This window comes from Dermacentor silvarum, chromosome 1 (genome assembly GCF_013339745.2).
Source record: "Dermacentor silvarum isolate Dsil-2018 chromosome 1, BIME_Dsil_1.4, whole genome shotgun sequence".
Taxonomy (NCBI): domain Eukaryota; kingdom Metazoa; phylum Arthropoda; class Arachnida; order Ixodida; family Ixodidae; genus Dermacentor; species Dermacentor silvarum.
The window spans coordinates 117,946,805-117,971,667 of NC_051154.1; the positions used below are offsets into that span (position 1 = coordinate 117,946,805).

General features: G+C 45.1%; 1 protein-coding gene across 1 annotated transcript in view; it reads right to left on the reverse strand.

Annotated features, from left to right (window-relative positions):
- LOC119435737 (D-aspartate oxidase-like) overlaps positions 1-20,339 on the reverse strand; it is a 67,446-nt gene extending 47,107 nt beyond the window's left edge. The window contains exons 1-2 of the mRNA XM_049672813.1: positions 20,031-20,339; positions 12,585-12,637 (exon numbers count right to left, since the gene is read on the reverse strand). Coding sequence (XP_049528770.1) covers positions 12,585-12,637; positions 20,031-20,199 — 222 coding nt within the window. The 5' untranslated portion in view covers positions 20,200-20,339. The remainder of the gene's footprint in view (positions 1-12,584; positions 12,638-20,030) is intronic.
- Positions 20,340-24,863: the final 4,524 nt, after the last annotated feature.

The window sequence follows — 24,863 nt, forward strand, 5'->3', positions numbered from 1 at the left end:
AGCGTGCGCATCGCTTAGGTGCTTTTGTAAATAACAAATGACGACCAGTGGTGGTGAAACTGGCATCACTTAAAGTAAAGGAAAACATATTGACACAAAAGAAGAAACTAAAAGGATCCGGGCTATCCATTTAAGAATACTTCCTTCGGGTAACTAGCATAACTAGGAATAAGGCAGGGGCGTAGCCAGAAATTTTTTTCGGGGGGGGTTCACCGGTCCGACCGGGGGGGGGGGAGGGGGGCAAGCGTCTGCTTTCCTCTACGTGGCGTGATCGGTAATAAATATCGGTAGTTTAAGCAGACTCTATACATGTATATCACAGACATGGGACACCCCCCCCCCTCGCGTGTGCTTGTGAAGAAATTAAGTAAAAAGTAAAGCAAGCTCAGTAAAATACAGTAAGCACGACAGGTACAGTGGGCGTTTGGAGCAACGGTCTCTCATCGCGCCACTGAATGGACCAGTCTTCGACAACGCATCATTAAATCGACCCGCGCGATCGGCGAAGCCATCATTAATTGTTAATCTTCGTTAAGCGTAGATGGCGTCGTCCTTGTCGGGGCGAAGTGCGTTTCACAAGTCAAGGTCGGCTATACACGTGAAAATGCATGCGTGACCAGGCTATACATACTCCCATAGCAATAACTTGTTCGCTGCGTCTTTGCGCTAGAAAACTTAAGTACGCGCAAAAACGGGGAAGGCTTTTTTTTTTTTTCGAAGCTTTCGTCGCCCTGCTCCCTCATACGAGAGGGTTGCATTTCCTGCGTCAAGTGCATGGGCCACTGTGTCTTCCGCTGTGTGCGAGTGTGCAGCCGTCATTTGCCTTTACGTCAACAGATTCAGAATTGTACAGAATATTTCTCCGCACAGCATAGATATGGCATGTGTACGCATTTTAAGTAGTGCGTGCAACTCATTTCTGCTTCACTTAGGCCGATGCAAACAGGAAGCGGCCTTGTACCTCACAGGATCTCGACTGATTGGTGTACTAGTGATTAGAGCACTGCACGGGCTCGGGCTTACCCGAAAGCCCGGGCCCGGCCCGGCCCGTGGGCCGGGCCGGGCCGGGTAGAAAAGTTTTTTCACGGGCTCGGGCCGGGCTCGGGCACGGCGTGTGCTTTTTGACCCGGGCCCGGGCCGGGCTCGGGTTTTTTGACGCGGGTCCGGGCCGTGCTCGGGCTTTCTGGTGGTGTGCATGTAACGTGCAGCGAGTATTCTCGGGCGTCTCAACTCTGAAAAACATTATTTTTCGGTCTTGGGCCGGGTTCGGGCCGGTTTCGAGTCGGGCTCGGGCCTAAGGTAAAGAGGTGGCGGGCCGGGCCAGGCGGGTAACGTAGATTATTTCCGGGCCCGGGCCCGGGCCCGGGTCTCGCCATAAAAGTTTTGATCGGGCTCGGGCGGGCCGCCCAACGTAAAAACGGGCCCGGGCCAGGCCCGGGCTGAAAAAATCGGCCCGTGCAGTGCTCTACTAGTGATGCAGGAATGAACTCCGGTCTTGTTCAGTGCATAGTGCACATAATCAATTTCTCAGGACGCGTGAACTCCGACGAGAACTGTCAGCGCCTGCAACAAGAGTTTACTTACGCTGTACTGCGCACAGCAGTAATCCATGCTTGTCAGCTGTCTGTTTCGTTCATTCTGTTGCGAGTCGGTGGAATTTCACTGTTGGCATCAACCCCTTCGTGTGTACATTGCTGGTTTGGGATTCCACAACACAACAGCAACTACCAGCCTTGCGCAATTGCTGGTTTGGGATTCAACAACACAACAGTAACAACCAGCCTTCCGTAGGGGCGCAATCGCATACAAGAGACGTTTCGCGCGCAGACTGGCTACGTTCACACTTGGAAAGCGGCAAGCGGGCGGAAAGGCCAAAGCGGCCGGAAAATCTTTTCCGCGCATGTCCAAGTTGTTCACATTTGTTTTGCTACCGCCGCTGCCGCTTTCGTCCACATCCATCTAGTCTGCGTACGTTTGTCGGCGTGGTGGCGCTCATTATCGCATTATTTCGAGCGGTATGTTCATTCATTGACCCACCCGTCATCAAAAGTGATCATTTTGTGCAACTTCGCGTGTCATTTGCGACCTTCGGTAAATTCCTCGTTGGCGTTCCGTGATTCCCCTCACACGGGCGCGGTAGCACTGAGTCACAGGTTGGTGCCTAGGCGTGATTATATTTCTTTAATAGCTTTTATTTACAAGTTGTAATAACATTTCATCATTTCGTATTATTGTCGGCGCCTCCAGGACACCAAAGCGGCAACGGGAACACCAAAGCTAAAACCCGGGCTGGCCCTTGTGTTGGGGCTCGCCAAAGCCTGCGCGTCCTACGTACGTGAGACCTACGCTCCCAATCTATCGTCGCGACGAGAAAAGCACCCCGCGACTTCTCCTCTCCAACATACCGTGCACGTGCACGAATTATGGAGCGCCAACGAGGAATCTGCCCAACTATTGTCTGTCATGGAAGTGGAAGAAGAAATGGCTTTTATACTTCTACCTACTTGTTTTCTACAAATGGACAATGAATAAACGGAAGACGCGGACACCTTGGAAACGGTGGTGGTGGGTTCGCCTGGCTTCGCAAAAGCGTGAGAAGTTGGGTCACGCCAAGGCTTCGTTGCCGCACCTCCGGTCGCGCGACATACTATATCGCGAGTATTGCTGACAGTACGTTTTAGTACCACTCTTGTAGAGCAAGGGGTGGTTCTTGATCGCGTCGATCAGCATTGCAGCCTACACTTTTGGTGCCATGTTCAATTTTACGACCGGTTGTTTGCATGCTAGTGTAGCTTCCGGTCGAGCAGAACGGCTTTCCGCCGCGTTTCCGCTTAGCCATAGCGAAAAAATCGGTCCGAGACCGATTTGGCTCGCCGCTTGTTTTTCTGCGTTTTGCCGTCTATAGCGGGTGGATTTTTGCAGATTTTGCCGCTTCCGACAGCTCCGAGACCAAGTGTGAACGTAGCCTAAGATCCTGCGCGAGCGCGGCCTAACCGGCACCTGAAGGGAAGCGGCGGAAATGTATACGGAAATTTTGACCACCTGGGGTCTTTAACGTGCACCTAAATTTAAGTAAATGGGCCTCGAGCATTTTCGCCTTCATCTAAAATGCGTCTGCCGCATTTGTTGCTTCAGAATGCGGCCGCCACATTATCGCCCAAAACCTCAGAGAGCGTCAAAGCCTTGACAAACACCGTGACAGTTTTTTTTTTCATATGCAGAAATGATTCTCTGTAAATTACCAACCCAAACGCAAGCGCCCAGGAATGAAATTGTGATATAGTAGCACCGGTTCCTTGAATTATGTCAGCGCGAAGCGACGTGAACAAAGGGTGGGTAAGTGGGGCGGGGGGGGGGGGGGGGGGGGCTTGCGGAAAAAATTTCGGGGGGGGGGGGGTTTGAACCCCCCCAACCCCCCCCCCCCTGGCTACGCCCCTGGAATAAGGTAATTGAATTTGGGAAGTCCTCCGGTCAATTGTATCATCTCAGGTACAACAAATTATTCATCAACAAAACGTGCTACGTGTATTGCTCACTAACCGATACTGTTTATGAACTTCAGCAGAACAGTATTGCTACTGTCAGTGGTAATGTAGGCAGCAGCGCAATAAATTTCCCTGCGAATACTCCCTCCCCTGTTTCGAGTTAGCATCTCGCGGCCTTACAGAATAAGCATGACAATGCTTATTCTGCAAGCATTGTTGTTGTTGTAAGCATTTGTTGTAAGCTGTACTGTTCACTAACATCCGCTCCATCATGAATAAGTGCGATGCCCTGTCTGCGCTGATCGGCACGTGTAATGCAGATATTGTTGTTTTAGTCGACACTTGGCTTTCAGGCAAAATTGAAAATTCGGAACTTTTCGCGTGCAGTAAGGCTTACAATATTTATAGAAATGACCGAATAGGACGATGTGGCGATGGGACCTTGATCGCTGTCTCATCTGATATCACCTCTTTTGATATACACGTGCCTTCGCAGATTGAATTCTTGTGCTATTGTATTCACATAAATAACAAATACGTGATATTTGCTGCTTGCTATCGACCACCCGATAGTACATCCACATTTTGCAATGAACTATATTTGACTGTATTAACCAAATCGTTCCAGTACCAGCAGCACCAATATTCTTGCTCGGTGATTTCAATTTCCCCGGCATTGACTGGGCTGCCATCAGTGACTCTATTCTCATCCCAATGTTCAATCTCTTTTGATATATGTTCGACCTTTGGCCTCACCCAGTTTGTTAAAGAGCCTACCCGTGTCACCGCAATTTCTGCCAATATCCTTGACCTCGTCTTCACCACATCTCTTGATTCAATTTCTTCATTATCAATTATACCTGGTTTAAGCGATCGTTCCGTGATTCATTTTGCTATTTCCTTACGCTCGCGCCAGCTTCTGAAATACTGTAAGATAATTTTTGACTACAGTAGAGCAGATTTTTCCTCGATCAATAACGAGTTACGAAGTTGTGCCGATTTCTTTTTCCACAGTTCTGGGGAAGGTCTATCGCAGAAAACTGGCTCCTTTTCAAAAACACGGTTGAAACACTAATTGAAAAATATATTCCGACTCGCCTATTATCTCCATGCAATCGGGCTCCTTGGTTTAACTTGAGTTTAAAACGGCTTATTAACAAGAAAAAAACGCATTTTTCGACGCTTCAAGCTGACTGGGGAAACCAAAGCAAAAGCTGCCTACGTAGCTATCGCATCTGAATATAAAATGGCCATCCGCTCAGCCAAGAATTACTTTTTTTCTGAAACACTACCACACCTGCTCACAACTAATACTAAGAAGTTTTGGAACGTTATCAACGTACGCAAACCTAAAGAAATGGTTCTGAAAACTGACGCTGTATTTTCTGTCCCCCGTGAGCTTCGCTCAACGACTTTGAACAGCACATTTTCGCTATCTTTTTCTGACGCTCTAACAGATACTTCACTGTCCACACGTGCCTTTACGTACCTTGAGATGGAGCCGATATCGATCGACGTTGATGGCATATGCAAATTGATTAAAAAAGCTAAAGTTTCCTCATCTGCAGGTGTTGATAACATAAATTACAAATTCCTTAAGAGGAAACACGGACAATGCGGGAGATGGAAATTCAAGACGATGAGCAACACGAGAACAAGGTGAGAGCAGGAGCCAACGTTTCGACAAGTGGACTTGTCTTCTTCGACAAGTGGACTTGACTTAAAGAAGACAAGCCCACTTGTCGAAAACTTGGCTCCTGCTATCACCTTGTTCCTGTATAGCGTGTTCATCTGCTTTCTTGTCATATATTTTTACTGAATCTTTGCAGAGTTCAACACTGCCGGATGACTGGAAGACGGCGAAGGTGATTCCAGTCCACAATTGTCTGGTGATATTCATAATCCTTTAAACTACCGGCCGATCGCCTTAACTTCTATTCCATGCAAGTTATTAAAGCAGATAATCTACTGCAACCTTATTAGTTTTCTCGAGTCTAACAACTTTTTTGCGTCACAGCAGCATGGTTTTCGTAAACATTATTCTTGTGAGACTGAATTATTAACCTTTACTAATGATTTGGCTTCCGCTTTAGATCGAGCTTCAGTTATTGACTGCATCTTCGTTGACTTCCCGAAAGCTTTGGCACCGTCTCACATCGACTACTATTACTGAAACTTAGCGCACTCCAACTCCATCTTGATTGTAGCTTGCTTAAATGGTCTGAATGTTTCTTGCAGAATAGAACAGAGTATGTTTCTGTTAATGATCATGACTCTAAATCATGCTATGTAACATCCTGTGTTCCTCAGGGGTCAGTTCTTTGGCCTCTTATTTTTCTAATTTGTATTATTGACCTGCGTGATTCTGTTACTTCTAATATAATTCTCTTTGCAGACGACTGGGTTCTATACCGCGCAATTTCTAATGAGTCTGACTTCTACGCGTTCTTCAATCTGACCTAGCTCAATAAAATTTCCTTTCGGTGTGACACGTGGCTTATGAAACTAAACATTAACATATGTAAAGCAATGAGGGTGTCTAGAAAAATTGACCAGTCCATTTCTCAACGGTTGCTAACGCCCTCTTCAGTTCGTCGACAGCTACTAGTATCTAGGCGTCCATATCACTAATAACCTGCCATGGCAGAAACATATCCACCATGTTATTAACTAAGCTAACAGTACCACAGATCATGATGTGTTCAAGTTGGCCATCTATGATCATATGCTGCCTCATTAGCCATTTTTTCTTTACTTTTCTTTTTCGCTTTTGCCACTCCTCTATGTAATGCCTGTACGGCCTTGAGAGCAAATAAATGAAATGAAATTAATAGGGGAAGAGAAAGGGTTATGAGTGGTGATGATGGGGACAGAAGGAGTGAATAAACAGTGCTTCAGATGTATTTTCACAGCCGCGAGGCAATTAAGCGCGGTGCTGTGCAGAAATGCAATGCACAAATGGACCTGCAACTAGATTTGCTTTCTCACCAAGGTCCCTGTATAGTCGATTGCTGATGTGGATAAAGAAACAGCCAGTGCCTTTTATTCACGCGCGTAGTGGGAACAAACAGAAAGGACGTAGTGCGTTGTTTTTTTGGTGCGTCACAGCAACCACAGTTGGGAGAGCCGGCATGTTGAAGTAGAAGCATATATAACGTTTGGTAAATTTTACACCTAATCGTAGTCTGGGAACTTCGCTGGAGACCATGCGGCATTCCAGAATACATAGTACAGTCAAGCCTGTGAAGGCGCGGCTATGGCGAATATCCGGTTGTGACCAGTGTTCAGCTATCCGCTGGTACCGAATGCAATGTCCTTTTCTTTCAGCAAGAGTGTGTAGCTCCGTCATCTTGCAGCTTCATCTGCAACTGCAAGGTCATTTTCATGCACTCCGCGGTGTCCATGGGTATCCACTGGTACCGAATGCAATGTCTTTTTCTTTCAGCACACGCCAAGAGCCAGAAAATAACAGCAGTTGCTCCTTATTATGCATTCAAGTATTGGCAGGGCTGGCTGTAAGTCCCAAATTCCGCCTACTAGCCCTGTGCACTGGCCGACAAAGTAGTGCCAGCAAGTGAACGCACCTCTGTTCTACGTAATCAAACAAATAAATCACGCCATAAACTTATAATGTCGGCTCATAGGTATCTCTAATGCACACACACTATTAACGGAATATAGCGTGGTATTGAACTGTTTCATTGATTTCCTTAACTTGATTTTCTTTGATTTAGCCTTTGGAAAATTAAGTGCCACTGGTTATGGGCCCATTTTTGGCCTCCAGAAAGGGTATATGGGGTACTGTGACACATGAGCTATTAGAATTTTTAAATATATTTAGATATTTGTCGTACTTCTTTGTGCATGCAACAGTCATCACCATTCTTCCCTCGATAAGCATCACATACCTCCTTGGTCCTCGTGATATCGCTGCCTATGCGTCTCACACTGTGCATCCGCCTGACTTAGCTTTTGAATTTCCGCGTAGCCTGTGAACGGTGTAGTGCATAAACGCAAGAGCTTGCAGTTGTTGCATGAGATTGCATGCTGCAAAGGATGAAAATAAACGCAATGGTACGCACCGCCCTTAGTTCTATATCTTCAATAAAGCTTCGCTCCCCAATATGTTCGTTGGATCTGCATATTATTTCAAGCCAATGTAAAATGCTTATACCGGAATCGTGAATGTGGCTATTCCATTCGATGCATGCTATTCGATTCCATTAATAAGGAAGCGTGCGGAATTTTCTTCTGGTAGTTGCTTAGGGGGTTGTCCGTTTGGAAATTTATTTAGGTTTCAAAGTTTCGGAGTTTATTCCTTTAGCGATTATAAGATTATTATTTTACTTCTACAAATGACCCCTCGTCTTCTTTTCTAGAGTTCATTACTTTCACGCGTGCACTTTTGTTTCAATAATATTGGTTTTCCGACCAAGAAAAAAAAACAGACAAAAGTATTAAAATTAGAGTGGGTTATGAGGCGCGCCGTATAAGTGGAGGGCTCCGGATTAATTTTGACCACCTGGGGTTCTTTACCGTGCGCCCGAATCAGGGTACACGAACCGTTTCCATCATCGGAACGCGGAGGGGAACTGAACCCGCGGCCTCGTGCTCAGCAGCGGAAGTATTGCTCTGTTGAAAATAAATTCATGTTACACTTTGTATAAGATTGCTCTGAAAACGCCATTGATCAACGCGGGCGCAGTCGCGAGAAGGAATGGTGTTTATACAACGCGGCATACTTTTTATGTTGCAGCACAGAACCATTCAGCTGCCTGCCAGATGAATGCAGTGAAGGCAGCAGCAAAATTGATATGTGCTTGCAAAAAAAAAAAAAAAAAGAGAAAAATGTGACGACATTAATTACGTTTTACATCGCGAACAAAGAAGTGTGGTGCGTGGATCACGCGGTCACGATCGCCTGCGCAAAACGTTTCATCAGCGAACGCCGGAAAACCAGAAATTTGGAATTAAAGCATGCGCGCGCTTCTTGTTGGAGTAGTCAATCTCTTCGTCACCTCCATTTTTCGAAGAAATCGTGGACGTGCTCCGCTGCGGCACAGTCCAGACGCGCCCTTGGAATCATAAACAGTGCGGCTTCATTTTCAAGCAGACCCAGCGAAAAATTAACATCGAGACTGAGCCGTGACCTTTTCAATGGCGATGAAACAAATAAACTGGATAGAATAGGTATAATTTTCAATCTGAATCGACCGAATCGGTCTTCTAGACTCACTTGATCCCAATTAACTGATTCGGACTGAATTTAGACCCACTTTAATTACATTCAGTTCCCGTTCAGGAACTACGCAATTCTATTATTTCCTTCTAATAATTTTTCACCGCCATTAACGCATTCATTGCTTAGCCTGAATGGAACATTTTGACGGAGCGGCAAGAAAAAGAGCAAAAAAAAAAAAAGCACTAGATAAGCGCTTATGGCAAAATATGCCACAATTAAATAGCTACAAAATTATACAAAATACCTGCAGTTGAATATATATATCGAAAATTTAATGCACGGAAGTTTGGAATACGGGATTTATTATCAGAAAGAAATTTGGAGGTGGATGTTAATTCATTATACCCAGCCTTCATTAGTACAGATAAGTTTGTTATGAGTCACCTTATCACGATACAGCAGTTACAATAAAAAGCGAATATCTGCAAGATAAATATTCGGGACAATGTTTTCGTTCGGAACTTGTTTTGAGATTATTTATTTATTTATTTATTTATTTATTTATTTATGCAAATTACCTGCAGCGCCTAATGAAAGGCATTCTTGCAGGGGGATCCAACGGATAATAACGCGAAAGAAACCATTTGCATACACATATAAACAAAACAATGATAAATAATGGAAAAGGCGGACTAATCTTCGGTGGCATGGTGCCCATGGAAATATCATGTCTTATAATGATTCAAATGAGCATGCCTCTCTTACGCAAGGCCTATTTCACATTGTTGTGAAATAGGTTTACGGGCCACGTGACCTTGCATAAATGCGCGTCTACGCATTAGTCGCTGTCAAGTATATGCTGCGCTTTTCATTAGCAGTTATTTCTTAGCATTCGAACTTTAGGGCTAGCATTAGCCCTAAATACAGAAAACGTGAGATGAATAAACAATGACATGCTTATTTATTCCCTGAGAACAAAATCTGAATTTCGTGAGTTACGTTACACTAAAGAGAAACACTGAATCCGTGTAGGCTGACGAAGTATGATTTGAGAATTCCCTTTTAATTCATTTCGCCGAAATAGGTTGACTATTAGAATAGAAAATTTCATTTCTTTGCTTAACACCAACCCCGGTATATACGTCACTGTGACGCCGACGATTTCAAAGTACTTTCTGTTATTGTGGCTCATTGAAAGTTCCCGAAACTTGGTAACTTCAGTCTCTGGCTCATTTAGACCGTAATCTAGACAATCTTTACTTATAGAAAAATAACTAGCCGACGCCCTCACAATCTATTATACGGGGCGCGGAAACTTCGAAACGGCGTCGCCACCCGTCTTTCGTTTTTGCGCCTTTTTTGGCTTTTAATTCAAGCCTGCTCTCACGGTAAGAGTGTCTTTCTTGGTATTGTAAAAGCGTAATTTATACTAATACAGCTTTAAAACGATTTCGTCAGTCAAGTTCAATCCCCATGCCTGCTGCGTGCCTCAGTTAAAGCGTTTTGCTATATGCTGAGTATATACGAGATCCTGGGTTCGAGTCCCAGCTGCTGTGGCCGCATTTAGATGGGGTGGAGTGCAAAAATGCTCGCTAAATAACTGCAGGTGGACATGATTAATATGGCGCCCTCCACTGTCACGCCTAATTTGGGACGTTAAACTATATGAATCGGTTAATCGCGCTTTTGCTAACTACATCTGCACATTCCCAAACTTCTTTCATTCCCCAAAGAACGGTTATCAAGCCAAGTGAGTTAGAGCAGTGATTATGCGATGTTATTGTACATAACCCATGAAGGAACACACCGGAAGAACATTAATTGAACAAACATGGTGCGTTAATTGACTAATGAAGCAATGACAACAGCGGCCGAGCGACGAAGTTATCTTCTCCAGTTGACGCGGACGGTGTTCGCAGTCATCAGCCGCCAAAAGTACGCTTTGTTTTAATTACCTTAAAAGCGTCGCGATTATTTGATAAAGATTCTTCGTGGACACATCGTTGAATCGTGTGTGTAAGGTTCACCACTAGCATGTTCATGCACACAGTAAAAATGCTCTTGAGGATCATCAGTATAGGCTACAATAAGAGCTGCTTCGAGTTGGTCCTTTTTCTGCTTCGGAAGCGGCTCTAAAGCCAAACGCGATAACCAGCTGGTGGCTATTGATCTTTAATGACGTCGACAAGTCGTTAAAGTAAAGATGTTATTGTGGGTTTTAGACGTGGCACCTTCGTTTTCGGTAGGTCGAGCGTGCACAGCTAGCTCTCCAATATTTTAATAATTTCACGGGAGCGTCGACCGGCGCGTCGGTCAGCGCCGTGTCACGGCGTGCACCTGCGACGGCGTGCACCTGCGAAAACAGCGAGGGTATCATGACGCGCAGATTGTCCTTGAGTGCGACCATCGTGTGCTAGGCTATTCCAACGAAACCGTTGCGTTAAGCCCCATGTAAACCCTGCTGCTTAACCGCTTCACGTGTAAACATAAATGTGCACACGCGCTCCAGCGCGCACAGTGGTTACAATAAGCGGTTGCAAACGATACAGATGTGCTGATAAACATAGCCCCTGATGTTTATCAGCACATCTGTATCGTTTGCAACCGCTTATTGTAACCACTGTGCGCGCTGGAGCGCGTGTGCGCATTTATGTTTGCATGTGAAGCGGTTAAGCAGCAGGGTTTACATGGAGCTTAACGGAACAGATGCTCGGACAAGAGTGTGCTCTGTGCGCATGCACTCGGCTAGCGTCGCTATACATTTGTAGATGCGCCCCGCGACACGGCTCTGACCGTCGTGTCGGTCGACGCTCCCGTGAGCTGTACTTGAAGAAATTTAACTTTTTGCCAGTCGTTCTTGCGTCTGCTTCCGGTCGTGCCCGGAAGCTTCCCCTTTGCATTCTATTCTCCTATATTGTTCAGTTTTTATCAATGCTTCAAGGCAAATGAACAGTAGGCTGGTCATTTGACTTCCAGAGTCTTGCGATACGTCTTCATTGTTTACCATTTGCCTCCTCTCAATAGCAACGTTGATTTTAGATTTGCAGGTAATTTTAACTTTGTAATCTACGCGAATGAGGTATTTTTTTTTTTTCATCAAGTAAACAAAGTTCACTCACCGCGCGGTGGCTCTGGCGTTCTGTTGCAGAGAACGAGGTCGTCGCTTCGGTCCCCGGCAGCCGCATTTCGTATGGAAGCGAAATGGGAAAACGCTCGTGTACTTTGATTGAAGTGCAAGTTCAAGAACCACAGGCGGTCAAAATTAATCCGGGACTCTCCATTACGGTGTCACTGATAAGCTTCGGGACGTTAAACCTAACAATTTAAGTGGTATGCTTTAAATAAATTCAAGGAGGTTGCTCCCTGGGCGAAATTGAAGCGTTGGTGTCTCACTGAGCACCGTGTCGATATTGATTATCGCTGCTCTTACAACTTCTCGTTGCATGCGCTCCACAGTGGTGGTGGTGGAAAACTTTTATTGAGAAGGCCCGAAGTAATGAAAATTAAAAAGCAGCGTTGTGGGCGGCCTTCAGGCTGCCGGTTGTGGCGTCCAGGCCGTGCCTAGTCGCGACGTCCTCTGCCCAGGTCACCAGCCGGAGTTGGAGATCCGGCCGCTCGGCCTGCTTGGAACTGGCGGTGGGTGGATGAGGGCAGTCGGTTGCGTTGGCTCATGCTCTTCCCGGCGCATGCATCCGCTGGTTCGTCGCTTGTCGGAACCAGCTGGATCTTGGGTTTGGTCGTTGGTAAATGTAGCTCCCAATTTTCTCAGCACTGCATTGTCTAGACCCGCAAATATGGACACTGTAAGAATGGTTAGTGAAGACACATGGCGCTTTATAATAAAGTAATGATACGATAATAGCGGTAGGTTTGGGTTTCGAGTTTTCTAGTCAGGCTGAGAAACGAGTGACGCTTACGTGACATTCAGTGGACTTCACCCTGACTGTGTGGACCTTTTCTTTGCCTGCACCTGGAATAATAAGAAAAAGAAAGAATTAGAGAGTGAGGTATTTAATTCAAAACACTGCATCAGTAATGGCTATTTTTTTTAGTTTTACATGTATCACACCCAAAGGCAGCTATGAATATTTGTTGCGTACGTGTTTAAACGTTTTTTTTTTTATGTGCATGTTTCCAAGGCCGCGCTAGCTGTATTCACTGCTGTGTGTGACCAAGTATATATGTGTGTCCTTCATTGCGTTCCTATAGCACGAAAGTATACATGTGCCTGGTATACAAGAAATAATTGCACATATCCCTTGTATTTTTACATGTCTACTTATTAATAAGTCGGTGTAAACGGTACGTTAATGTCTCAGGGCGTTAGGTACAAACCTAACGTTTCAGGCGATTCTTGTAATAATGTCGTATATTGTGTCATATGACCCCTAAAAATAGCATTGCCAGAAGTATAATACTGTGAATAATGTTCCCTTGGAAAGAACGTTTCATCGCACACAATACATTTTCTGTGAGGTCTAACGGTGTTATATATACAAAAAAAAAAAAAAACACTTGCATGCGTACTTTGATTCACAGTACACATTTATCTTGCAATACATTCAAAAGGTTGTCCCAACTATCATGCACCAATATTTAAAAATGTGCAAATACCACGTAGCTGGACAGAACCAAGGTAATGTTGTTTGCCGTCGCTTGGAGGTACTCAGATTATTTCTCGCATTCCACGTGATTACATAATTAGTCTTAATTAATTAATTAATAAACTTATCAAATATTATTAATTAGATGAAAAATGTGAATGAGAAAATGGTAGAGCAACATGAACTCCCAATACAGCTTTCTGTTGCTCTACAATTTTCGCATTGACACTTTTCATCTGATTATAATATTTGAGAAGTTTATTAATTAAGACTAATTATGTAATTAGGCGGAATGCAAAAAATAATCTGAGTATGTCCAAGTAACGGCAAACATTACCTTGGTTCTGTACAGCTACGTGGTATTTGCACATTTTTAAATCTTGGTACATGATAGTTGCGACACCCTGTATAACGAATTTCATAATCTTTAGGTTTTGGAAGAGCTAGCTCATGAGAATTAAGGTTTAAAACCTTTTTCCGCAGATTTTAAAGATTTAATATAATCTTTTCCGCAGTCAAAATCACTAACCTGTGTTGACAGATGTATTGATGCGTATGGCGCCTTTCGGTTTAGTATGAAAGCGGGTACAGCCGTTGAAAGCTTTTTAGAATGGCTTAGCTTTTATTTGTCATCAACATTTATACGAAACAAAAGTGTTCTGTACTTGCAGAAACAAGGTGTATGTATAGGTTCTTGACTAGCACTTAAAGTTGAGCAATCTGTTTTTAGCTAAGCTCGACAGGGGACCTGTCTGAGCACCTTGACGGGTCGATATGTCATAAAAAAATTTAGGCACGTTGACGACTTTTTAGTTTTTGTTGTCTGTACTGATTGTTTTCTAATAACTGTGCTTTCGTTTTTATTGCTATTCGCGATTGTCCTAACTCATTAGAATTAAGTAACCTTTGAAATGTCATGTGACGGGAGAATTAGATTCCTTACCATTAATTTTGTGCTCGCCGATAACAAAACGGGCTGGTGGTGCAAGTAGGGCACCACCAGCACCACCCCTATAGGGCAAGTGAGCCACTTGCTCTCTTTGCCCTCTTTCCAAACCCTATATACCCCACTCCAGTGCAGGGTAGTAAACCGGAAACTCGCCTCTGGTTAACTTCCCTGCATTTCCTCTCTCTCTTGAGCCCTTTTATTCCGCGCACACAAAACTTCTAAAGAGGGGAATAGCAAAGATGTGCTTTAGTGAAGCAGTCAAGAAGGTATGTCAGCATCTCATGCGACAAGTCGCACGTTTAGGTGAGGCTGGATACTCTAGCCCAGTGCTCGTGTCAGTCGCCGAAACACTACAAGAAATAGGTTCCGAGCAACTTAATGGTACAAGCATCGTCATTGACAAGAGGAATGCCAGTTGCCGTTATCACCTACATACATGGTTTCTCCCACCGACTAAAAAAGACTGCTCGAAGAAGTAACGTCAACCTCGTTAATTCGGCGACTAATTGGTTGTGAGCCTATGCAGCAAGAAAAGGCCAGAAGGAAGCACTTGCTCTGCATTCATAAAAAGAATGAAAAATGCTTACGAACAAATACGTTGCATGCACCGCTTCTGTCGTATATCGCATTCCCCTCAATTGTGGAAAGAACTACATTGGTCGTACCGGTAGATGCATAAATGATAAGCTACGGGAGCACATTAACAAAGTAAAGAACGTGGCGTCTGACACACGCGTTAAACTAGACACCTTGTAATGATCAGTGTGTCCTCAAAGGTGTCTTCTTGTGGTTTCTGTGGTTTTGTTTGTGCTTACCTACTACCTAACAATGTACACATGTCCTAAGACTTTTTGAGCGGCATAAGTACGGTTGTGACAACTGGAAATAAATCTGTTGTTGGAAGTTAGCGCTATGTGTTCTCTCGTGCGCCTTCTATGTCCGTGTCGTTGTCCCTGCGCTACAACAAATTAGAAGTTGATACTCTCAATGGTGGCCATTTTTTTTCTAAATCCAAGGGATGAAGTTTTACGGCTGCGTTCATTGTGCTTGGCTTTTATCGTCGAGAGCTGTGGGAGCGGGGTTTCTTTCTGTGTGGGAGATGTGTGCGCTCCTAGGAGATGCGCCAGCTGCAACAAAAGGGACGACTACTTTTGTTTTCGACTTGTACGTTCTGCATTTACAGAAAGTACTATCCCTGATATGAGCACGGTACCGCGTTTTTCATTCACAGTTGATAGATATACTTAGGAATATGGTATACCTTAAGTTAGCGTAACCAATCTGCCCTGCGTACAAAACAATCGAAGCCCACTTTGGGTTCTGCATATGCAGGCAGCGTATCGCTGACGCTACTCTTAAGTTCCGCTGATAGTTCTAAAACTCTCCAATAACGCCTTCGCGAAGCCCGTGGAGCGAGAAAGCGTTGACGAGTGCTGGGGGTGGCGCTCGCCGTGTCTGCCTCAGGTGCCGCTCTGCACGTGCACGTCGGAAGGCGCGTGCAGCCCTGGTGCTTCCTGCGCGAGGGTGCGCCTTGGGAGGCCACGAAAGTGAAACCGTGTGGGCGGCGGGGCGGGTATGGCAGCCGCGCGTAGGGGTTAACCTTGTTTAGTGCCGTTGAACCGCCAGCAGTGACCCACTTCTGGCCCTATACAGGAAGCCGTACAGTGTTCTCTGCAAACCGCGTCGCGCGGGAAACAAACGCAAAACGCCGGTCGACTTGGTCATTCAACTCGCGACGCGCCTGGTGCTCTGCTCGCCGAGCTCTCGATTCTGGCGCCACCGGCAGACGGCCCAAGATAAGTGGGAGCGGCGGCGCCCCTCACGGACGACAAAAGGCACTGTGCACTCCTCATTCGCTCCGCGGCGACCACCGAGCGAGGTGAACGCTGAAACAGCGATCACCTCGCACGTGCCGGTCGCGACGCGCCACCCCGACGCGATGCACGAAAGGTCCCCCGCAGCGTGCGCGCGCAGTAGAGTACAAGTTGTTTTGTTCCTCGAGGATATTTCGGCGCGCACTTCCGAAGCTATTTTGGTTAGGCCGCTCGGCTGGCCGCGTGCACTGCCGGTCATAAATTTAGAAACGAAATGACGAGGTCCGCATTACAGGCCCGGCCTAAGCAAAGCTCCCGAAGGAATCCCGTGTAACAAGGAAGTGCAAGTTGTAAGCGGCGCCCAGTGCTGGCCGCGCGTTTTCCTCGCCGCTCTCCTCCCAACTGGGCGCGCCGGACTATCGGCTGCTCCCTTTCGGTGCTCCGCTTGGGCTGCGGAGGCCGCTGGCTTTCAGGGTCAAGGTGACTCGCCGCCTCACCGGCCGAGATTTTGGACACCTCACACACGACTAGCCGTGCCGCGGCCTTTGTTCCGCCAGTGGTATGCTACCGTTCGGAGGTTCGAGCTGTTTCGCGACTGTCTGAAGGCACTCATGTGATGCTGAGCATCGCTACGCACATGCCACCATTGTTTGTCCCTGGATTAAGCGTGTCTGTAGAAGGTGGATTCACACGCAAGACCGATTCACTACGTGGAACCAACATGAACCGCGTGACTCAAAGGCACGGAGTCGCACCGTGCGAGAGGCATGCTATACGTGCCGCGATTCGGTACCGCCAAGCCCCGTCGGTTCACGGAATGAATAATAAACATGATCAGTTGTGTGAATGTACATTTAAGGTGTTCTTGCTGAAGCCCATGAGGCTGTCGCCGATAAACCTGAACTAGACGCCGATCATAGTGGCAACGCCGTGTTGTCCAACTTTTGGTGCTTGCAGGTGCCTGCAGGTGGGCTCGCACCCACCACGTACGCGGCCTTCCAGGCGCGGTACGTTGCTTCCCGGGCTATCGCCCAGTCGCACGTTCGTATCTTGTCAGTTGAACCGACTCCCGCAACATTAGTGAACGCTCACTCACCAATATTTTTTTGGGAAGTATGCATGAATTCATTCACGTTGCTTACTTGCATACACTTGTGCTCACGTTCACGTCGACTCACACTCACGTCGTCGGCGCTCACTCATATACTCACGCTCAAAAAATGTGTGCGAGTGGGTGTATTTATGAGTGAATGTGCCGACCTATATATTTTGGTATTATGTGATATTTATACCGCCTGTTTTCTCATTCTCTCTCAGATCAGACGCAGTATTCTATAAACAGTTTGTGGCAGATAGCTCAATTCTTTTTTTTTTTCAGCTCCGTAATATAGAAAGGCAGACATATCCTGTGCGAGAAATTGTAATTATAATTTAGCTAATTAACAAAAACCAATAATCAACAGTTAATTACTGCGTTTAGGTCATACATTTATGTTGCATATCCGAAGCCTTTCATCCTTCCGTGACATTCCATTGCGCAAGACCTTACTAACGCTGCTGGATGTCAGAATACCAGTCGCAGAAAATAGCAGTCAGACGGTTCCATTACAGTAAGTGGCGCATTGAGGAAGCGTGTTGCCGGGCTCCGTAGCTGATGCCCGAGCATCAATCCAATTGAGCAGCGTAGCTCGCTTCGCTATTTCAGATTGCAGGAGTCAATGATTTAAATCAAAATTTATACAGTGTATATAACTTCGCGCACAGCTGTGTTAGAATTTCGCATAAATGTCAAGTACCTTGGAAAGTGTTTGAGCCTAAACGCTATGTTGAATAAACATATGCTTCAAACTAATTAAGTAAGGGTAATGAAGTAAATTTTGTTAATTAGCTAACTGAATATTGTGGTCCGTCGCTTACGTATAATGTCTGCCTTTCAAGTGAGGGCCTGAAGTGTGCTATCTGTCACAAGCGATTTTGAAAAGTGCTGTGTTCTCGTTAAAAACAAAACATATACAAGTTGTCATCAAGTTTGCTTTTGATCAGTTTCGATCTCCCACTTCGTCCTACCGTGTGATATGCACGACATATTTTGATAACGTGGAAGCCGCCGCCATCTGCACTCAATGGTGCTGCGACATAGTTACGCTGCAATAAAGGGCATGACTGCGTCTGATCACGATCGCTCAACCAAAACGCACGCTGTGCGTTTTGATCGAGTGGTCGTGGTATACATTATAGAGGGGACAACTGTTCAAGAGACACTAAAGAGAAATTTTAAGTTAAGTTTCTTTGGTAAATTGTACTACCGGAATAGCAGGAACGTCAACGTTACAGTAAGCGCAGTGTTGGTAAACCAGACAAGGGCCGAAACGTACGGTTTCAAGTCCCCGCGCTGGCTGCTCGCGACATCACGCGATTTGGAGAGGGTATGTTCGGGACCGTAGTTAGCTCTATTACATGTAGTCTAAAGGAAGCAGCGACTCAACCTAGCTAGTTTTGAGAACTTTTTCTCTGAAGAAAAGCAGCCCAAACACGTAAAAATAATCTGAAGTTCGTGTCGTCATACAACGTACGTACCGATGCTGCGGTTGGGGCGCGGAATTGAAGAAAGGGGTAACTATGCCCTTTATTTTCTCCGCAAATAAATGATACCCCTTCCCAAATAAATGCAAGTCGAGTCTTGAAAAATAGTTCACCGGACTAAACTAACTTAGACAGTGCTGTTCTATTCGAAGAGGCGGACATTACTTGCTCAAAAAATTGAAATTCATAATCGACTAATTAACAAAATGAACTAATTAAGCTTTTAACTAATTACATTATGACCCATATTGCAATTTACAAATTTTAGCCGTTGAGTTCGCAAAGCGGATCGGATCCACTTGGAACGAATTCTCAGGATGACACCAGTTTCAAGATATTAATTCCCGAACTTTGCGGAGAAATGCATTAACGTTTCTTGACAAGACGTCGTTTTATGCATTGAAACAAAGAAGTAACCAAACTTACTGAGATCTCCATTGGAATTCCAGTTCATATTTTTTCAAAAGCTACCCTCGAGCAATGCGAGACAAAGCTAAGTAGAACACTAATGCATTTTGTGACAGATATTGAGGACGAATATCTCGGAACTGGTCTCAGAGGACATGCCTCGATCACTGACCGACTTCATTTCTGCAATTGAAACAAGTGCCCAAAATAATGATTAGGAAGTTATTAGCACCTAATAAATAATTACTTAGTCAGTGATTATCACAGTTTACTGATGCCCGTTGCCACTGTATAGTAGTGCGCTGTAGGAAAAGAGACATTATTATGTCCACTGAACTGTCGTCAAAACTTTTGACGCTTTCGATCGCAAGCACATGACGTATTGCGACGTGTGCCCTCTATAGAGAGAGAGATAGAGAGAGAAAGATGGAGACGCTTACATTGGTTAATATATTGTTACGTGTGGAACGACAGAGACAAAAGAGACTATTTACACTGTATTTACACTGGAGCCAGACCGCCAGGCAGACGCGCTCGCGCCAAGAGCCCAGACACTTGATCATATTTCTCGGCGGCTCGTCTCTTGAGTATCTGTTGATGGTATCGTAACAATATATATATATATATATATATATATATATATATATATATATTGTGAGCATTATATTAGCCCTTCATCTTCTTCATCTGTATATACTCATCATCATGGCCAGCGGCATTCGCTTCAGCGCGTGGCCGGCATAATAAACCGTCGAGATTGAACAGCTGTCTCGCAATATATATATATATATATATATATATATATATATATATATGTGTGTGTGTGTGTGTGTGTGTGTGTGTGTGTGTGTGTGTGTGTGTGTGTGTGTGTGTGTGTGTGTGTGTGTGTGTGTGTGTGTGTGTGTGTGTGTGTGTGTGTGACGATTGCTTCCATTCTCAAAGTACAAAAATGCACAATAGCGGAGCGTTTTCGCCTCAATGCGGTTGCCATAGCGTATACTTAACGGTGATATGTGAAACGCCTTTCTCGCTTGAACTCCATCGCAGCGGCGGCCTGTGGGCCGAACGAGCCAGTTCGCGACAACTGTGGCGGAACGTTCGATGGCCCGCTACAAACGTGGACGGACAGCAGTGGCTCCTTGCTGCAGAATCGCGGCGAACACTCGAGGCACATTCCGCGGGCAGAAAAGAGAAACGCGTCCACGCTGTCTCGACACACCTCACGCGCCGCTCCGGCCAACTTCACAATGGGCGCAAGAGATGCAAGTGTGCGATCACGAAGAAAGCGGACACCCTTGGGGAGACGGAACGGCGGCTGCCTTTCTTGTCCCGCCTCACGACGGTGAAGGCAGCAATAGATATGCTCGACGCCTAGATTGATACATGCGAGCCAGGCTTTCGAGACTGGTCACAAAATACCTTCGACGGCAGCTGTTTTCGCGTCTCGAAAGCGAGTGCTACATGCAAGAGGTGCAGTTTGAGTAAAACGAGAACAGCGCTTGCCAATAGCAGAGGTTTCGGCTCCGTTGGACAGCCTGAACATTTGTTCTTAAACAAGTTTAACTTGGTCGGCGCTCTGTCTTTATTTACGGCGGTCTTCCGCGACCTGACGGGATTCCTTTTGTTTGGTTTAGCGCACGTGTCTGTCGCCGCTGTCCGTTGAGGCGTGCGTGGTCGAATCATTTGCCCTTGTACGTTTGTGGAGAGTGTCACTGCGCACTTTTCACTATGAAATTGACTTGTGTTAATGCACTTATTGGCTCGTGCAATTTTAGTTTGTATTATTTGGGTCTATGTATTTGTACTTAGGTATTTAACACTTAAGTTCATGTAGTTTTTTCCCATTTCTTTCGATCTGCTGTTCTTGTTTGCATGTTCAATTATGTTATATGCAAATTATGTACTGATGTATTCCCACTCCTCAGGTAATACCCCTATCAAGGGGTCGTTAAGGTAATAAAGTGAAGTGGCTGCCCATCCTGTGCACGAGATATGTATTGGTCGTTTCATTGGATAACTGGCGTAGTGAGTGATTATATCAGGGGTGTTGAACTTCGAATGGAAAGTCATGAGTTGAATGATATGGTTTGTAAGTCATCACTGCCGCCTGTGCTTTACACTTGTCGGAAATATGCACATTCACGTGTTTGCGCAATGCAGTACCAACCCAACTCAAGATACCCAATGGCGATGTTTACGTAACTGTGTATGGGACGCGTCAAGCACACAGAGGGCACAGAATAATTTGGTTTCAGGTGGCATGAAACACCATGAATGTCATTTCGTTAACCACTTTGTGCACCGTCGAAAAGACCGCGGGGTTGTTCTCGCAACACCTCTGCGAAGAAAGCCTGCACTCGTAGATGTGCGTGTGTAATTCCGTCGCACACAACTCGACATTATTCTTGTGGACATTTAATTCCTTTTTCTGAATCTGCTTGCAGGCCGGGTGTATTTTCTGTCAGGCACGCTAAGGGCTACCATAGAATTTCATGACAGGAAAGCACCAGGACTCTATGCACAATGCGTTATATATTTAAAGGAAGTGCACCAAAGAACGATGGCGGATGCTGTTTTGGGACAAAATAATAGCCTGAAGGCTGTAATATTGTCAAGGCTGAGCGTTTCTGTCAGCAATATCGCACAAAGGTTCTATCGTTCGGCGCATATGAACGCGCGGGCTTCCGCACCACGTGCTCGAAACGGAATTCTGGTCTGCCCTCGATTCAGGGCCCGTATTTACAAAGGTTCTTACGCCAAATGTGTTCGTAATAGCAGGTGACAGCCAATCGTGGTGTTGGACGTGCTGTCATAGCGAAGGTGGCCTGCCAATGGCAAACATCAACAACGAATATCTTTGCGAATTCGGCCCCAGGTGCACCGCCGCGCGGCCTCTATATAGTATATTGCTGAATGTGTTAAACCCTCTTGAGCTGTCATTGTCTCCCACAACAACAATAATCGTCCTTGCTAGCTCAATTCGCCTTGCCTTTTTTAAAATAGTTCACAAATAAAATAGTTTAAAATAGTTAAAATAATTTTAAATAGTTTTATAAACGTGCAAAAAGTCTTGTCAGTTCCTGCAGAAATTCTGCATTGCATTTCCCACGAGTGCAGGGAATGCTGCATGTGAACTCGTTCTGCACTAAGTCCGCACAAGAGGTGACGTGCAGATGCCGGCATGCTGCACTTGTGAAACGAATAGAGAAACCGAATGGGTACTATAAGCTACACTGGGTGTTTCAGCGAACACTTTCAAAAATTCTTAAAGGTATAGCCTGTGGCAGATAGCACAATTTTAGTTCATGAGCTGGTCTACTCCAAGAGGCGGACATTACTTGCACAAGAAATTGAAATGCATAATTAATTAACATAAATTCACTAATTAAGTTTTTAACTAATTACCTGATGGCCCATATTGCAATTTACAAATTGTAGCCGTGGAGTTCGCAAGACGGATCCACTTGGAATGAATTCTCGGGATGACACCAGTTTTGAGATATTAATTCAAAAACTTTGCGGAGAAATGCATTGGCTTTCCAGTTAGTTGCTCACAAAACTTCGCTTTATGCATTGAAGCACACAATTAACTGGAACGCCAATGCATTTCTCCGCAAAGTTCGGGAATTAATATCTCGAAACTGGTGTCATCCTGAGAATTCATTCCAAGTGGATCCGCCTTGCGTACTCCACGGCTACAATTAGTTAATTGCAATATGGGTCATCAGGTAATTAGTTAAAAACTTAATTAGTGAATTTTTGTTGATGAGTCGATTATGCATTTCAATTTTTTGAGCAAGTAATGTCCGCCTCTTCGAGTAGACCACCTCATTAAGTAGAATTGGGCTATCTGCCACAGGCAACCTTAAATAAATTTTGAAAGTGTTCGCTGGAACACCCTTGTATATGAAGCTCAGTGGCGATTGGTTATTGTTTTTTAAAGTAATGTATAATGCATTAGTTTTCTCGTGACCTTTCTGCAGTAAGGCTTATTCTAGGCGTGACAGGGATATACGCATAATACTGTCGTATTGTCCATGCATAACTCGCGGGCGACGCGCGGAGTGTATGCGGCGTGCACGCATTGCACCGCATAAAACTGCCGTATAAAACACTGCACCGTTCCAAGTGCAGAACTCTGAGTTGCTCACGGGCGTAAGTTGTTGCTCTTGTGTATTCTTCAAAAACTCCAGTCAACACGATAACAACTCTTGAGTACTCCCATTTGACGATGTAAATTGAACTCGCGTATTGAAATGTTCGGAACTTCCGCTGGATTAGAAGCACTCCGAAGTTATTCCGACACCAAAAACAGAAAACCCGTCCTTATTTCTTCCTACATCTTTACTGTGCATTTTCTCAACATTGCTACAACATATAGTATTTAAACATGTGTCCAGCTTCTTGCAGTTGAACGACGAGATTGATCCGCGACAGCACGGTTTCCGTAAGACCTTCTCGACAGTTACCCAACTACTTGAGACGATTCATGACTTTTCTGCCGTCATAGAGAACCAAAGTTAAATTGATATCATATTTTTAGATTTTGAAAAACTAGTTTGATCATGTTTTACACCTAACACTACGGCCCATATTGAAAAACATTTCACTACTCTAATGGGTAAAGGCTTATCTATAACGTCTCGTTGCCAATATGTGTCTATCCGGAGCACGAGCTCGCGGCCAGCACCAGCCAAATCAGGTATTCCGTAGGGCTCAGTCCTGGAGCCACAACTTTTCATATTATTCAATAATAATATTTTTCAGGAAACAGTCGCAAAAATTAAGCTACATGTGCTGACGACTGGATCCTCTACCAGGAAATACAGACTTCTAACGATCAGGCTTCATTAAGCTCGGCGTTAACTAAAATGCAAGAATGGTGGTCAACATGGCAAATGACTATAAATACTAAGAAATCTGTTACTATGACAATGATTAGATAAAAGGTACCATTGTATTTTCCATATTCAATAAATGGTAAATACCTCTGAAAGGTTAGCAGTTATAGGTATATATGCTTGATTATTACGTCCGATCTGCGGTGGAATGACCATATTACCTTCATAACAAGTAAGCCTACGCGGAAACTAGGACAATTGAAAAGATTGCTTCGTCAGTCGACACAATAAATAAAGCTGTTGGCATATAAAACCTTCATTCGCCCCGTTTTAGTATATGCCTCCGTCATCTGGAATCCAAACACCCGCACAAATATCGAGAAACTAGACGCAGTTCAAAGGGAATTGGTCCATGTTATTTATAGGTCTTAAAGCTGGCAAACGTCGGTAAGCTAGCGCCTTATTAGAAAAGCGAACCTTGCTTCTTCACAGCATAGGCGATACTGTGAAAGAATCAAATACACGCATTTGCTTCTTTACCATAATAAGCTTGGTATAAACAGTCGTTCATACAAAGATGACGCCATGCATCGGAACACGCGTGCTTATATATCATTCTAAAAAAGGTTGCAGTGGCTTAGCTCGGCTATGCCAGGATATACGTAGCGTTAGCAAAGGTTCAGCTGATTATTCTTAGCTTTCCTGGTTGTCTCCTACGCTCAACCGCTAATTACCAGGCAACTACTTCGGGATCCGATGAGTCAAGCTTCTCCGTTCTTCTGCGCTGTTGAGCAGCATTTGCGCTCTCCTTCTCCATGGCTATACCACACTGGCAAACGCCAGACAGAAGCGCAGCGGCTCCAGCGCAGTGTCAGACAGCGACTGCACAGCGAGCGCGCGCCGGCGCCAGTGCGTCTACCACGGCTACGACGTCACTCCTCTGGAATGCGCAGACCGGCGGCGGTGAGTCGCGCGCGGCGGCGGCGGAGTGCGCGAG